At 43.2% G+C, this 16,906-nt stretch overlaps 1 protein-coding gene across 4 annotated transcripts in view; it reads right to left on the bottom strand.

Moving 5' to 3' along the window:
• Positions 1 to 14,148, bottom strand: part of fgfr3 (fibroblast growth factor receptor 3) — an 85,503-nt gene extending 71,355 nt beyond the window's left edge. For all 4 annotated transcript variants that reach the window (XM_028565587.1, XM_028565589.1, XM_028565588.1 and 1 more), the window contains exons 1-2: positions 13,711 to 14,148; positions 8,009 to 8,223 (exon numbers count right to left, since the gene is read on the bottom strand). In XM_028565587.1, coding sequence (XP_028421388.1) covers positions 8,009 to 8,150 — 142 coding nt within the window. In that variant the 5' untranslated portion in view covers positions 8,151 to 8,223; positions 13,711 to 14,148. The remainder of the gene's footprint in view (positions 1 to 8,008; positions 8,224 to 13,710) is intronic.
• Between the last annotated feature and the right edge of the window lie 2,758 nt (positions 14,149 to 16,906).

The following is a 16,906-nucleotide window of genomic DNA, read 5'->3' as shown; positions in this document are numbered from 1 at the left end:
TGTGTATCGACACCAAGTATTGCCACGGAAAATATCGCGATACTATGCTGTACCGATTTTTTTCCCACACCCCTAGTCAATAGTAGGGTGGAGAATCCCCACGAAGGCCCCACGATACGATATTAACACAATACTTATGTCATGGTACAATATTATTGCTATTTCAAACATATTGCGATATTCCACAATATAGTACAATTAATTACCTTTTTTTCAAAATTCAACGTATGTCCCCAAAGGAAAACTTTGTCAACATCTGTTCGTTCATCTCACTTCAATTTTATTGCTGCAAAATGGGATTTTCAAGCTGACAAACTGACTTACGCTGTCATGAACATCTTTCATAAATGTTGGATGCACCTGAAAAACTGAAATGTTTGTATCACAAGGTAATATACCTTAATTAAATGCAAACTGGTGTGCACTGCTGTGCTACTGCACGTATTTTGAACAATGCCACTTGTACAAAAGAAGTTGTGCAAGGCCAGTCACCAACTGGGGAATTTGAAAGTAGCTTGAAAGTTCAGCTCATTGTTTTAGCTTGGTTGTTTTACTGGTTTGGTTTACTCTTACCGCTCTAATCAGTGTCGTTTCCAGCAGCAGAGATTTGTATTTCAATCAGGAAGTACTGTGTAAAAAAGTAAACAAGATTACAAATCTGACCTGACATTCAGTGCTAGATAGCAGTACTTGACAGGTTTCAATATTCAGTCCTACAGACACATTGAGTTTTAGTCAGTACCAAAAAAGTATTGCAGTTAAACACCAAGCCCTGGTCCTGAAATATGAGGCACATTTTGTTTCACAATTTAGTCTCAGTCAAGCCTCCAGTGTGTGATCTGATATGAAAACCTTTAATAACATTTTTCTTAGCAACAGGCTTTTTTCCACTTGTGCTCAACTGTGTGTTATCCTTGGAAAAACACTGCGTCTAGACAGTAGTACTCTGAAAGTGCTTAATGAAAATCTCCCTAATACATAATGTGCTTAGACAGATGACACAACAGAGTAGAATATCTTCAAATGTTATTGAACATACACGATTCACAGTATCGTGTTGTCGAGAACTTAAATATGACCATTGTGTGTATTTATTATTAAATATACATTGACTTTATAGATGTTTTTTCTGTATCCTGATTGACTAACTGAGGAGTCCAGGAGAAGCATCCTGCTATGATAGCTTTATAAATAGGACTCCAAGTTGTGTTCAATGTTTAATTCCCATCCAAGAAAGTGTCTTAAGTGTCCACTGGATTAAGTGTCTGATGGACTGAGGATAGAACAGCCATTGTTCAACGAATCGTCCTTCTCCAAAGCTTATTTGGCCTGCACGCTTCCCACACTTGCCAAAAGATTTCTTGATAATGTTGCCAGGGAAATGAACATTCATGAAGAGACTCCGAAAGACAAAGTATTGCAGCAGAGGAAGAGAAACCGCTTGGCGGAACTTTACGCTTTAGTTGTGATGAACGGTCCAATTTTCAGAGACTCGCATGGAGCACTACTCATTTACATAACAGGATGAGTAAAGAGTAGTGATGCTGAGAGCCCCACAGACGATTACACTATCATCGTACTGGATAAAATAACCTTTGCATGAATGCACACTTGAGAGGCGGAGCTACAGGAGTGAAAACACGCCGAACTTCAGGAGAACAAAAGCCCAACTGATCAGCAGAACTGTGTCTGGGTGGAAAAGTCTCCACTGGGTATTAGTGACCAGTGTTACTTTTATAACATAAATGGCATTGGTGGCCAGTGACCCGTAATATTAAGAAGAGTGGTAGGGAAGAAAAATGAAATGAACAGAGGAAAAAAACAACTAGAAAGAGAATGAGAGAGAGAGTAAAGTGACGTGTGTGTGTGTGTGTGTGTGTGTGTGTGTGTGTGAATTGTAGAGCCTGAGCGTAAATCTGCGGATGGTGTGGTTTTAACGAGTCTTCTAATGACCCAAACAACCCCTGCTGATATTTACAGTCCTTGCCAGGGGGAAGGTAGGGGGTCAGCGACCTCACACACACACACACACACACACACACACACACACACACACACACACACACACGTTTCTTCTCTGGTTGAAGGGCATAATGACCACACACACCCACGATGTCTATTACTCTCTCACACACACATAGACACAGAGACAAATACACACACACACAGACGCAGAAACATATACACACAGACATACACACAGACTCTCTGCTATCCTTTAATTTTTACCGTTCCCTCTTTTCATCTAATTTTAACTGCCTCCCTTTCATAATCTGCCTCTGCTCATCCAGACATAACATTCACTTAACTGCAGACTCCACGTAGGCCTGCTCTGTCACACACACACTGACACACACACACACACACACACACACAAACACACACACACACACAGCAGATGAGCAGAAAACGTAATGTGTTGAATTTATATATCTGCAGTTGCCAGAAAAGGTCGGAGCAGAGGAGCCACATATTTCATCTGAGCTCCACGGGGGGACCGGCGGGACGTGTGTGTGGTCAGTAAATACAGAGGGGAGAAGAATAACACACACACACACACACACACACACACACACACACACACACACACACACACACACACACACTAACGCACAGACCCTCTGTTCTTTGTCATCATTTTCTTACATTGGTCAACTTGGCCTCTCAAACGTTTTATTCCCCCTCAACATTTGGAAATGTCACCAGATGACATAAACACCGCACTCTGAGACAACATTATGGTGGGCTTAATTGAAACAAGGAATTACATCTCACACACACACACACATACACACACACACACACACACACACACACGCCATAGTGTCATATTTCACACATGCATAAATAAATAAATAAATACAGACAAGTAGGGATGTCTTGCGTTTTCTGATCAATAAAAACACCTTTTCTTTAATAGAAAGCTGTTTTCTCAAAAACATTCCTACGGTGGTCCACAAGGGTCCTGCGGTCACATTCATACATTAATCTATGACAGCTCGATTAAAACCATTAACAACTTTGATATATTAATACGGTTGTCCAAATCGCAGCACAATTACTTTTAACCTTTATTTAGGTTTGGGGCTGTAAACTTTCAAGGGCATTAATCCATAGCACCTGCTCATTTGTGACCCTGAAGCAGATACAAACATTATTCTACACACACACACACACACACACACACACACACACCCACACACACACACACACAGCATTACACACACAGACAACACAAACCTAAGTGACAACTTTGCCCAGTGCAGTGGCGGCTGAGGGGAAATTGTGCCATCTGCCAGTAAACGAGTCATTTTATCCCCACTGCTCGTCCATCTGTGGACATGGGGGTACTCTGCTGGAGGCCAGGGGGCCGCGGGGGAGACGAGACGCAGGCCGGAGATGCCTACCAGGCACAGAGGCCGGTTGCAGATCAGCCTGACGCAGAGCTGCTTTTAAAGGAACACGCCGACTTATTGGGAATTTAGCTTATTCACCGTAACCCCCAGAGTTATACAAGTCCATACATACCCTTCTCATCTCTGTGCGTGCTGTAATGCTGTCTGACGGCTCCAGCGGCATCAGGCCAGCACAGAACATGCAGGTGAATGGTTCCAGCAATCCTACTGCTCCGAATAAGTGACAAAATAACGCCAACATGTTCCTATTTGCATGTTGTGATTTATAGAGTCAGAGCGTGTACAAAAAACAACTTAACATGAGACACAGCCGTCTTCTAACTGTAAACAAACCGGGAACTATATTCTCAGGCGGAAGAATATAGTACTTGGGCGGAGTGATATGCTCTCAGCAAGCCTGTCTGAGAATATAGTTCCCGGTTTGTTTACTGTTAGAAGATGGCTGTGTCTCATGTTACGTTGTTTTTTTTTGTACACGCCAGACTATACAAATCACAACATGTAAATAGGAACATGTTGGAGTTATTTTGTCACTTTTGTCACAATTCGGAGCAGTAGGCTAGTTGGAACCAGTTACCTGCAGGATCTGTGCTAGGCTAAGCTAATGCTGGAACCGTCAGGCAGCGTTACAGCACGCACGGAGATGAGAAGGGTCTGTATCGACTTGTCTTACTCTGGGGGTTACGGTGAATAAGCTAAATTCCCAAAAAGTCGGCTTGTTCCTTTAAATCTACTGGGGATAGTCGGTGTCAAAACTGAAGTCAAAATGCAAGTCTTTTAAGTCTCTGAATGCTTAAGACTACATGACATTTGAAAATGACTTCCAAGACTAGGGTTAATCGTGCTTTTTTTGCATTGTTGAGAATACATCCTTTCAATACAGAGGCCTAAAACTAAAAAATAACAGATCTACATTTTCTTGTTCCAGGCATTTGGCCAAGCCCTGCAGAAAAACTTTAGTGTGTATAGCGTAGTGTATAGTATAGTATAGTGTGTAGTCTTTGCCGCATGTCGTTCCCGTCTCTCTCCCCTTTCATGTCTTCAGCTGTCCGATTTAATAAAGGCCTAAAAATGCCCAAAAAACAATATTTAAAAAAGAAAAGAATAGTGAAAGGGGAACGGTTTCGATCACAGCTAATATCCTCTTCAGGGCGCTGCGGCCCGGCTGTATTTGGCGGCATGTGCATACCGCGCAGGTACACCGAGATCACAGCCCCTTACACCCGCCACCCAGAGGGGTTTAAAAAGCACTGGGCTCTTTGGATGATGCCAAGCATGATAGGCTGTGATGGCACCCAGCAGGGAAGGCAATCAGGCGGACAGAATCACAACACTTCTACTGTAGCATTGGGGTTTTACATGAGAGAGGGCAGGGGACAGAAAGAGGAGAGGAGGAGAGGGATTCTTTTGGCTACACACAGGTAGAGGCTGTTAGATCAGCCTGACGCATAGCTGCAGTTCAATCTTTTGGGGCAAGTCCGTGTCAAACTGAAGTCACAATGCAAGTCTTTTTAAGTCTCTGAATGCTTAAGACTACATGACATTTGAACATTCCTTCCAAAGCTGGGTTCATCGTGCTTGCCCCCCCATTGTTGAGACCAAATCCTCTCAATGCAGAGGCCTAAAACTGAAACATACAATGTCTACTTTTTCTTGTTCCATGTGTTTTCCAGGGCACTAACTTGAGATAGAACGTTTTTGCTTTCAAGTCTCAAGTCAAGTCTTCAGGTAGTTAAGTCTAAAGTAAGTCAAGTGTAACAGCAGTAAAGTCCAAGTCAAGTCCTTATTTTTGTGACTTAAGTCCTTGTCTCAAGTCTTGAGTCTACATCTCTGGTCTGACCTTGGTTATTCAGAAGATAGCCTTGATGTACAGTGCACTATATACACGAGTTACAAAAACCACTATACCAGATACTATACCAACATACTAAACCATATCTGCAGGACTACATTTGAAAGGGTTTTCCCAATGGGGACCTCTTTTTTGGAACACATAATGTCAGAGGTCCCCAGACTGTATAAACAGAGTGATGTCCATATAATGTCATGATTACCAACACACACACACACACACACACACACACACACACACACACACACACACACACACACACAGCTGGATCCTATCCCAAAAAGGCGCCTGGCTCCTTGTCTTTGTTAATGTACTGAAGCATGTAAAGTGTGTCAAAGACTCATTTTATATAACTATCGCATAAGACAGAGTGGGGGGGGGGGAACAACACTTGGCTAATGCCTCAGAAAAGAGATTACTCTGCTGTGTTAGTTTTTTTGGGCAATATGGAGAGATTAAAGCAAACACAGTCAACGTTTACTTTGGACTGATCTTTGGGTATTTCTCTGCCTCGAGAACAAAGAGGGAATATCGCGCTAAGCTCAGCGAACCAAGAAGAGTCCAATTAAATCCTCCTCGTAAAAAAAATAAATAAAAAGACTCTGCCACATTCGTATAAACAATAAATTGCCTTTTGAAATTCCCCTATTTGAAGTGATGAACAAACTGAAAACTCAACGTGGTTCAAAGCAGATGTCATATTAGCATTGGAAAATTAAGAGAGGAACAATTGAGGGTGGAAACAAATGTGTATGGGCAGCTAAACATAGTCTTTCTTCTCTTTTTTTTTTTTTTGGGACGAATACCCTTCCAGGCTTCTTTTATCCTGGTTTATGACTGAGTGTAAAGCCAACTTTAGAGGGGGAATTCTTCTGAGCTCTGTTTTTGTTGTCGTGCCGCAAGAAAAGTGTCGCTTTAAGTTTTCTTTTTCCTCACCTCACGCCTGAGCAAAGGCGCTTCTTCTGTCTGACGGACAGTCCAGAACCAGAACCAGAAGTATTCACTTCACAGTGATATAAAACAGAGCAAAGCAGCAAATCCTCACATTTCATTATTTGGCATTTTTGCTTGATGAATGACAAATGATCTAATTAATTCATGGACTAACTGATAACAACCTAATACAACAACCAATAAGAACAACTGATGACAACTGTGATCTTTCCCGTCTCTCTTTATGTGTTTAATTCTCATGGACTTGGAAGAACAGCCTATGAGCAGCAATGGACATCTGCTTAGATTTCGGCTGTGAAGGTGACAGAGAAGGTACAAGAGACAGTACGTTTACATGCACAGCAGTAACCGGCTTCTGCCAGTTCTCCCCGTATACATGACTGGGGAAGAATGGGAAAAAGGACAGGAGTAACTCTACCTCCGGTACAGCAGGTGGCGCTCTGCCAATGCACAACACTAGCTTTTACTTCCGATGACCTATGTCAAAATTACACCGACCGGCCACTAAATAAATACAAATGTAACGACTTCATGTTTTATTCACAGACTCTTGTCACAGCGTGGGAAAGCACAGTGTTCTCGCCAGATGTTTAGCTAACTAACGTTAACGTTAGGGCTGCTCGGTCCCTTCACTTTTTTTTGCCAAGACAAGGCGTTGACAGCCCCGGAGATGGACAATCTGTTTAGCCATCTCCCTGTGTCTGCTGCTGACTCGGCAGGGAGTAAAACAGAAGTCTTCCCCTCTGAGGTAGCTACTCTTTGCTAGTGGTGGGCAGATCGAGGCTTCGTGAAAGAATGAAACCGTTGAAGCAAATGTGCCATATTGTGTCCTAGGCTTCGAAACAATCCGACATCCGTCTCAACGATGACACCTAGAGGTCACTTGCAGGTGTTGATCTAAAACAACCTTGACATGACATATAGTACAATGAGCCATTTTTTATTATTGTATTTTTCTAATATGTGAAGCTTGTAACCTGTAGGCTCCTCACTGTGCATAATGTTATTTTGGTCATGACAAAAGAATATTAATAAAAGAAATCAAGCCACAATGTCTCAATTCTTTATAGATTTTTATTCAAAAATATGAATGTCAGTTTATTATATTTCAATCATAATTATCTAGCTATATCTATATATCTATATATCTATATCTATATATCTATCTGCGTATCTATATATGTATCTACCTATCAATATGTTAATGTGTCACTATGTATACTCTGTCTGTCTCAGTCAATGTGTAAATTTAAATGTAAGCCTAAATATAACTAAACAACTCGCACTATGAATGTCACTATATCACCAAAAATCCGCTATCTTAAAATCAAACTCCTCTCACAAAAACCCACGAGGTCAAGATGCGTTGACTTCACTTTTATACTGATGTGCGATTGTGTGTTCCCGACCCTGTCAATCAAACGCTGATTCATGCCACCTGTTGAAACACTTGTGAAACACTCCGATGTTTCATTTAGCCGTAGTCACGTGACATGGGTGTTTTGAATCACGCTTTCAATCAGTGTTTCGAAACATCTGCGCTTCGGGATCTCGACAAAAAACGTCAGTTTCACTTCAGCCATCCCTACTCTTTGCAGCTAGTAACAAGTATCCAGCAGTAACAAGTTGGTTGTATTTCAGTGCACTAAGCCTTGTTTTTCTGTCCTGAAATTGCTTCAAATGCTCTCTGGTGTCTGGATTTCTTTTAAAGGCAACTACCGGTGTTGTTTCAGCACTTGTGTTGGCACTGTGTAGGAACATGCCAGGGTTCGATATCGTGTCCTACCTGTGGGCTGAGCGGTGGGCAGCCTGGCTGGAGTGACGCAGAGAGGCAGGAGGAAGGAGAGCCAGAGTGAGCACCACAGGGCCGCCATCCCTCCGGGCGACGAGGTGAGACGCAGAGCGGCGAGGCCCGACTCAGACGGCATCCTCCGTTAGCATGCCGTCCTGCAGAACGGCGGCCTGCGGCGCCGCGAGAAACTATCCAACGACTCTGCTGACCTGGAAAAAACGACAAAATTGAGAAATAAAATCAGAGCCGGATGAGACGGAGACGTCTGCGTCTTCATCGTGAGATTCCGGCTTGGGTTCGACTGGAGGTAGAACTCTGAAACTCTGAAATGGGAACATTAGAGCGCAAATTAAACACAGTACAAAGAAGCGCCTTTGGGTGTGCACACATGCTGCCATGTTTTGACCTGACATTCCAAAAAGATTTCGAGGATTAGAGTGGAAATCCCGCTTCGCAGTTTTTCTCAGAAACTTTTCTCAGAGCACCAAATACAGCCGGGCCGCGTCGCTCTGAAGAGGATATTAGCTGTGTTCGAACCCCCCCCCCCCACCTCCCTATTTGTTTCTTTCTTTTTTTAATGGTCAAATGGGAGCTCTGATATTGGAAGAGCTCAGGAAACCTTATGTACCGCACACCCCCCGGCCTAGAATGCAAGTTCATTAACCAATCCATTAACTTTGCTGCAACAGGATTAGTTAAGGAGGAAGGGGGGGGGGGGGTTCACATTATTTCAGACCTAAACAGCCTGTCAGTCCTTTCCACGGGACTCTTTTCTGCTTGAGAAACTCTTCTGCATGGTTTGGCAACCGACTGACACGGATTCACTAATCTTCCTGCAGGAGGAGGAATGCCGACGTCTACAGTATCAGTTGCCCAACGTGCCCGGCGGCTCGCGGGACAGGGAGGAGGGAGTGTGACGGCTACGGCGAGCGGCGGCGGAGTGCTCTGCTTCGTGTTTGCTTAAGCAGGGAGAAGCTGGAATGCACTGAGGTTCGGGGGAGAAAGCTCTGAGTGAGGTGCCCAGAAAAGCAAAGTGCCCCCCACATGGGCACACATACACACACACACACACACACACACACACACACACACACACACACAGTCCAGAGTAAGATTGTGTTGTCTTGAGTCTTAACAGCAATGTTTTCCTTTCTCTCCGAGGAACCTGTGACCCACTCCTTGCTCAGCACAAACTGAAGCGCATGCAGGCCGGCCCCTGCGAGCCTCCGTTTTGCACATTATCACTCTCCAACACAGAAGACACCAACGGGGGAGGGGGGACTTCACAAGACAAACATGACTAGATACACACACACACACACACACACACACATATGCAGTGTTTTCCCTAGGTTTGAGGAAGACTTAGATGCACATATTTTGCGGTAAGTTGAAGGGTCCTCCCGAGTCCCCTAAGAAAAACCTTTACGTTTTTCAATTTAAAAAAAAAGAAGAAATTGCTTCATGATTATTACCATATCTGTAACTAAAACTTTAGAAATGCTAGATAATTCAAACTTAAAAAACTTTTCTTTTTTTTATGCTCAAATTCTTTTTACATTCATTTAGCTTAGGTGGTGCACAAAACGCCTTGGGTGCTGCGCCCCATACCTTACAGCGTTAGGGGAAAACCCTGCACCCAGGAGTCTAATCTAAACACTGCACCTTTTCAGGCTTCAACACACTGCAGCCTTTTTATGTTCTCTATAGGCACTTGGATGAACTCTTCTCTCTCAGTCCATCCTCACCCTTCTTACAACACAAGGCGCCTCTGTGCTGCTGCCGTTTGTTTATGCAGCGCGATAAGGCCTCCGCTCTCCAGGGCGTGGAGGTACAGCTGATCGGCAGGCCTCTCAGAGTTACACACACACACACACACACACATACACACACACACACACCTAAAAATATCTCAGCTTTTGTACAGCCACTTCACTTCGAGAGCTGACAAAGGCTCCGGAGTCGGTTCGTGTCAACGTGCAGATGTGTTTAGACAAGCAGCATTACAGCCTCTCCAGCCACGGGAGAAGGAACTAGGAAACAATACAGGCTTTGAGATTGACTCATTTGGTGACAGGTAATGGTTGAGACTACCTTGTGTACAAAGTGAATCCTTGAGTTTTGAGGAGCAGCAACAGCGTTGCCATGATTGATAGCACGAAACTGAAATCTAGGTAATGTGTGCCCTTCCTTGACAAAACAGGAACCTTATATCCTCTATTTCTTTTTTTAAGTATTGAGTGATTAAACTAAGCACTTTCTACACCAAAGTGGACATGCTGAACATTGGAAATGAACTCCTCACACACTCCACAGGCGACTGAAAACACTTTGATTTCACTCGACAACCTCAAGAAGTGGAGAAGAAGAAGAAGAAGAAGAAGAGGAGGAGGAGGAGGCGGTATGGATCCCAAAGACCCAGCGAGGAGTTCAAAGCACCCAAAGTGTTTTCATGCTAATATTTTCTTAACGCATGAAAGGGGAACACAGCCACGCCGGTGAATAATACATGAACATTAATCATGCAGAGCTATCCACACATTGTAATAGCTCGGAGGCAGAAAAAATGCTTTAACCGGGGTTCAAATCCCTGTCATCCCTCTCCCCTCTGTGAGGATCACATGCTAGTCACACCTCTCCGCAGTGTCAGTAATCTTTAATAATTAAAGCCGGAGAATCAACAGCCGGGGCTGGATTGACTTTGTCATTTTTTTTTTTTTTTTTTTAGGGGTGGGGGGGATTAGAGGATTTTTGGGAGAGCACAAGTGCAAACAGCAGCCGGGGCGAGGGGGCACAAAGATAGACAGACCACGCAAGTGGGTATTCTTCCACATCAGTGCCTCTTTTTTCCCCTCCTATACTCCTGTTATAAACATTCTCCCATTTATTCTCGTCTCTTGCCTCGGCACTGCTCTTTTATCACAACGCCACCCTCAGTGTAGTGGAGCTATCGATCAGCTGAGAAGCCGAGGCGAGCTCGTGTGAGCCGGGGGGACGAGGCGTTCGCCGCACGCTGTGGACACCTCGGAATCTGACACTTGTGGCCGAGGCTGCACGTGTAAACGACTGTCAGCGTGTCCTCCAAAGGATTGTGGAAGACTTAGTGTGTGTGCATATGGCGGAGGGTTTAGAGGTCCTTCCTCAAGAAAATGTAAAGTTTTTCAACACCTGCACACCGTCTTACTTGCAAAAAAAAAATACTAAAACGTTGCTGTTACATTTATTATTTTTTAAGCAAGTTAGACAGCGTATTGGAGCTTCTTTGGAACTTTTGACTTACTCATGCCCATCCGACACACGTCTCATGGTACAGACGGGTTTTTTTTCCCAATACAAAATATGCAATTGCACATCGAGTCAGGCCATTATTATTACCGTATCTGTATCTACAACTTTGGAAAAGCTCCAGCAAATCATAAATAAATAACACTCTAAAAGCTTGAAAGACACAACTTGCTAAAGAAGTCCACTGGGGACCGACTACAGCCATCACATCTGAGAAAAGTCTTTCAGTTAGAATCATTCGGCTTATGTGTAATATGGTAGGTAAAAACCCTGACTATACCCACAAATTTGTCCTCTGCGTGAGACAGAGGACATAGAGGGACACGTTAGTCCCTCTGGGAATATATAAGAAATACAAAAAGAGAGCACAGTATGCAAACCAAGGCAAAACAGGTTGATTTAAAGTACTTAAGACATAGATTACTCTCTTTGATAGTATATTACAGCAGCTACCGTGGGAAATGAAAAGGCTTTAATGCTCACTGAGGTCGATATAAAGTGTTTGAACAGACTTACATATAGAGTTATTATAGTGAAGCTGTGTGGAAAAAGGGAACACCATAAAGTACTGCAGTGATACGGTCAACTCTCTTTTGAATGTTACAGTATGAGTTTCTACAGAAGTAGTTAAGGTATAAGAATTAAGGCCAATACAGTTCATAACTGAGTGCCATAACTGAGACATTCTGAGTGGGGGACCCACAGAGATCCAATAAGATGTTAATCTGCAAACGCGGACCAGATAAGGTCACAGAGACATTGTTTTTATTGAACTATTATAGTACGTTAGTGTTTGAGCATGAAAAAGATCAGCTTTTCGTCTCAAATTAGACATATTGGGAGCCAATTAAATGCATTATTCTCCTCTTTAAAAAAAAGAGCAGAGGAAAAAGAAAAGAAAAAAGGCACCCAAAACTCCACGGTCTCAGCCCAATTTGGGTAATGAAAAGAGGCAATCAGAGTCTCAATTTGGAAGCGAAATGTGTCTGAGGGTCGCCTCTGATTGAAAACGCTGCAAACTGGCATGCGTTATTTCTTGGGTCAATAGATACAATTAATTTGCAGCTAATGCAAGCTATTATCATCCGCACGCTTGTTTTTAAGGCTCCGAAATTGAATAGGCTAAAGCAATGCAGGTCCCAAATCTTATTTCAGCACCCCCCTCTCTCAAGGATGCTAATCCGGTTATTTTCTCCGGTGATGGTTTGACATGGTGGGAGTCAAAGCTGAGCTGAGTGGCCAAAATCACCATCTGAATCCGATTGAAGCGCGCGTGTTTGATGAGGGGATGACTGATGTGCTGCTGAGGGGAGAGAGAGAGAGAGAGAGAGAACCGCACAGCTCGTTCTTTCAAAGGGAGGAGAGAGAAGAAGAAAAAAAATGTGCTGCTTTCTGGAGAAACTTCAGAGACGATCAGAGGCATTAGGGCGCGCGGCTCTGTGAAAGAGGCTGATGCGTAATTCATATTTCTGCTCCAAAGCACATAAGACGTCACTGTTGCAGTGAGAAGAAAAGGCGTCTTCATCCTAACCACCATGAGCACGGCGATGAAAGTCAATAATTGACTTTTTGACAGGGATATTATGCAGGGGTAACGTTAAGTTGATAAAGAGTTGAAAGCGAACTTTTATTAGACGCATCTAATGGGCATCCTCAGCCCATCCTGATGGACAGATAAACGTGCGCAATTGCACAATTATAGGCTACATCTGCTTTTTTTTTTATTCCAGGAATTTTCTAGAAACCAAAGTGTCCATATTATAAAACTGGGCAGATCGAGGCGGGTCACTGCCTCGAGATGGACTTTTTATTTAGAAAAACTGAGATATCTTTAAGCAAGTGGATTTCCATTCAAAAAAGGTATTGGCTCAACCAATTGGCACTTCCAGGGGTGGGGTGGGGGATGTCTTCTTCAGCTCTGCAGCGTGCGTAAAATTCACTACCCTGCGCCACACACAGTGCAACCAGAATTAATACGCTGAGAAACAGAAAAAAAAAAACCTGTGCGCGCTTTCTCCAAGCCAGGGTGATAGAAATGCGCGCAGAAAGCTCCGCTGACACCGGCCGAGGCGCGCTGATTGCGCACAGCCCGGGGACGGACGAACCGTTCCCTCTGCTACACCTGTGCGATGGCACGGTACGCTTTACGCGCTCACACACAAACACACACACACACACACACACACACACACACACACACACACACACACACACACACACACACACTGTACATACTTTTCAGTACAACACGGCTATTTAACGCTAAATGATTGGAGAGCTCAACCTGTCTGACTCACAACTACAAGGAAGTGGAGCTATTTTTCTCAGGACAGAGGCTGCAAAGAGTTGTTCGTGAATAATAATAATAATAATAATAATAATAACAATAATAATAATAATAAGATACTTACCCAAAGTATCCCGTTGTGACAGCAGATCTCAGTCTTTCAGATGTCACCAAGCATTCATTTAAAAAAACCACAACAGTTATTCTCCCTTAAACTTCATAAAAACCCACAAAACAACGTTAAAATCCGTAAGTCCTCGCGCATCGGGCAGCAAAAAAAAAAGAATAAGAAAATCCCTCTCACGACTTGACAGCGAGTCCCTTTGGCTCGTGCACCGCCGCTGCGAAAGACAACTTCTTGTCCACTAAATCCTAGGTTTCCACTGCGTGCTGGCGGTCAAAGTGTCCAAACGTCCAGAAGGCGTTCATGGTGTGGCGCGCATCAGCGGGGCAAGTGTGGCAGTGTGAAGTCCAGCGGACCGGACGCAGTGAACGCGGCTGCTTGCTCGCTCGCTCGGCTCCAGCGCCGATGGCCGTCGGTGTGTTGCGCTGCCTCGGATCAGCCAACTCGGACTGGTGGCTCTCCGCCGCTGGCTGTCTGGGAAGTAGCTGGCACGGTGCTGCCGTCACCACACACGGGCTGGGAGACACGACGAGTTCCGGTTTGCACCTTCAAAATAAAAGCTTGACCGATGAACCAGTGACGCATTGCTTGGCAGAATGCTCTGTTAAATGCGCATGGGCGTACATTTCATCTAACAGATGGGGGGCAATAGACTTAAAATTGTTTAAGAGTTCTTGTAACAGGATATGCGAGTTGTGGAATTCCAGTAAGTAGGCTGGCAATGCTCTTATATTCACTTTAAACATTTCATTCACACACCGTTGTTACATTGTAGGAAAGCACAGTGCTCTGGCAAGATGAGTGACAACTTTGTTAAGCTCATTTTCTGTAACTAGTGAAAGCACGTTGGGTGGAATTAGCGAGCTAACTTAAGCTTATTAACTATCCATCAAGCTAACGTTACCAAACAAGCTAGGTAACGTTATAACTGCTAACATAGTGGACTCGTGGAAAAATACATCAATTTGGCGTCATCTGTATTAGAGAAAATAATCACTATATCCAATGTTTAAAGTGAATAAAACAGCATTGCCAGCCTACTTACTGACGCAAATCATTCTCTCTCATGGGATTTCTTTGTACCATTAGCATACAGGGGAAAAAAAGCAAGCAGTGGACCAAACCACTGTTAGGCAACGGAGGGGGGAGTCAAAATGTTTCTTAACTAAAAACGCATTTTGTTGCCCCCTGTGTGTTTATATTGTTTTACTACTTACACAATTATTTCAAGTATATAATATTTACAATACAAAGCATGGTTTTAATGATATTTATATAAGATGGGACAGCCCTCAGATGGGGTGGGTCCTGACCTCCCCCACGTGATTTCCGCCTATGTAAATGTGAGATATAGAATGCAGGTATTATGCTGCATTCCAGACACAATTTTTAGTGTGTAAGTTACGACTTCAAGTCACGACTTGGTAGCGTTCCAGGCAAAGTCACGACAAACCCTTCTAGCTAGCGTTAACTAGCGGCTACCTAACGTTGACGTTAGCTAGCGCTAGCTGATACTAGCGATTTCTAGTCGGCGACATATTTTGGGCTTCATGTAATAAACATAACCTGTAGTAGTACACAATCGTATGTGTATTGTTTTGATTACAATGTGCGGAATTACTTTACGTTGCCTATTCATGTCTATTTATTTCTATTTCTCACTGTTAATAACCGGCGTCTGTACACCATCAACAGGGGGCGCCATTGTTGTTTATGTGTGTGTGACGTCAACAACTGTAACTGGGAGTATAACCATCTGGTACCAGTTCACGGGTAGTAAGTTACGGGTTTGACTGCAGTTTACTTGTACCTCTTTTTCTTTATATTTTTTATGTAATGTAGGCCTATGTTTTTTTTTTTTGTAAGAATTAGTCTTGATGTTTGTGTGCTATTGTTGTTTACCTGATTCTTTGTATGATGCATTTTGTCAATAAAATAAAAAATGAAAGATACAGAAGTGCAGTAGCTATATGCATTTCCCCAAACGTTTCATTTTTACATGGCAACCTAAAAGGATGTGTGCTAAAGGTCATGTTCAATCATTTGAAAAAGTTCAGTTGTTTTTTAAATAGATAGATATTTATTGATCCCAAAAATGGGAAATTACAGTGTTCAAAATGTCAGTCACACAGCACAGAATATACATGACCTACTAAGATACAATATACATGAAATAATAGGATACAATATACATACATACAATATACATGAAATAATAATAGGATAAAATATGAGAACATATAACAAATAAGCAATAATCAAGTGCAATAAACAATCCGCCAAAAACACCCAACCTTAAATTAGATACATATATATATATATATATATTTTTTTTAGCACAATTTCCCCCAACCTCTCAACATTGTATCATCTGCTTCCATGTTTTGTGTTACTTGTATCAAGGTATTTTATGAGCAACTTCTTGGCAAAAGTTTTAAGCCAAATATAAAACTTGACAATAATTGTATGAGTAAATAAAAAAATAAAAAAAGTTAGTAAAGTAGGCTTTGTATCTTACAAGTGCAAATAATTTAGGTGGATCGCAATTAAGCCATCACAGGATCACATTCTGCTGCAGCTATACAGAAAAGACTTTTATTTTGAAGGCTCGCGTGTGTTTCATTGTGTGTGTGTGTCTGTGTGTGTGTGTGTGCGTGCGTGTGTCTGTGTGTGTTTCAGACTTGACGCTGCTGCTCTACGCTGCTGCTCTTCTCTCCAGTCCCACCGCGGGTCCGTAGCGGGAGGAGGGAGATCAGATCCCGGCGCGCCGCTCCCCCGGGGGCCGCTGGAGGCAGCAAGTGACGCCTGGTGCTTGTCCAAGCTCCTCTCACGACTCCTTTTTCGTTGAAGAAAAACTCAATCAGGCGAGGCGTTATTGCCAAAGCTGTTGTTGGATTTCTGAATGGTTTACAGTGGTGGCCAATGTTGGGTTTGGGAACCCACAAGGGGACCTGTGAGGGGCCCTAGGTGGTCCTTGAGGAAAAAAAGAGAAATACCTTAGCTATTATGTCCCTCTGTGGAGTTTAATACAGTGACCAAATGTCCAGAGATAGTTACTGTGATCAGATAATTCACGTCTTTTCAGTTATCTCCATGGGTGCCATTAGGGAAAAAAAATCAGGGGGCCCAGCCCAGAGCTGCACATGCAGAGGCCCTGCAACATGTCAGGGATTACAGATATTTTGTGTGTGGTTGT

Source organism: Perca flavescens, chromosome 20 (genome assembly GCF_004354835.1).
Source record: "Perca flavescens isolate YP-PL-M2 chromosome 20, PFLA_1.0, whole genome shotgun sequence".
In the NCBI taxonomy this organism is placed as follows: Eukaryota; Metazoa; Chordata; class Actinopteri; order Perciformes; family Percidae; genus Perca; species Perca flavescens.
The sequence above is the reverse complement of the archived record's forward strand: the minus strand, read 5'-3'. Positions and strand labels throughout refer to the sequence as shown.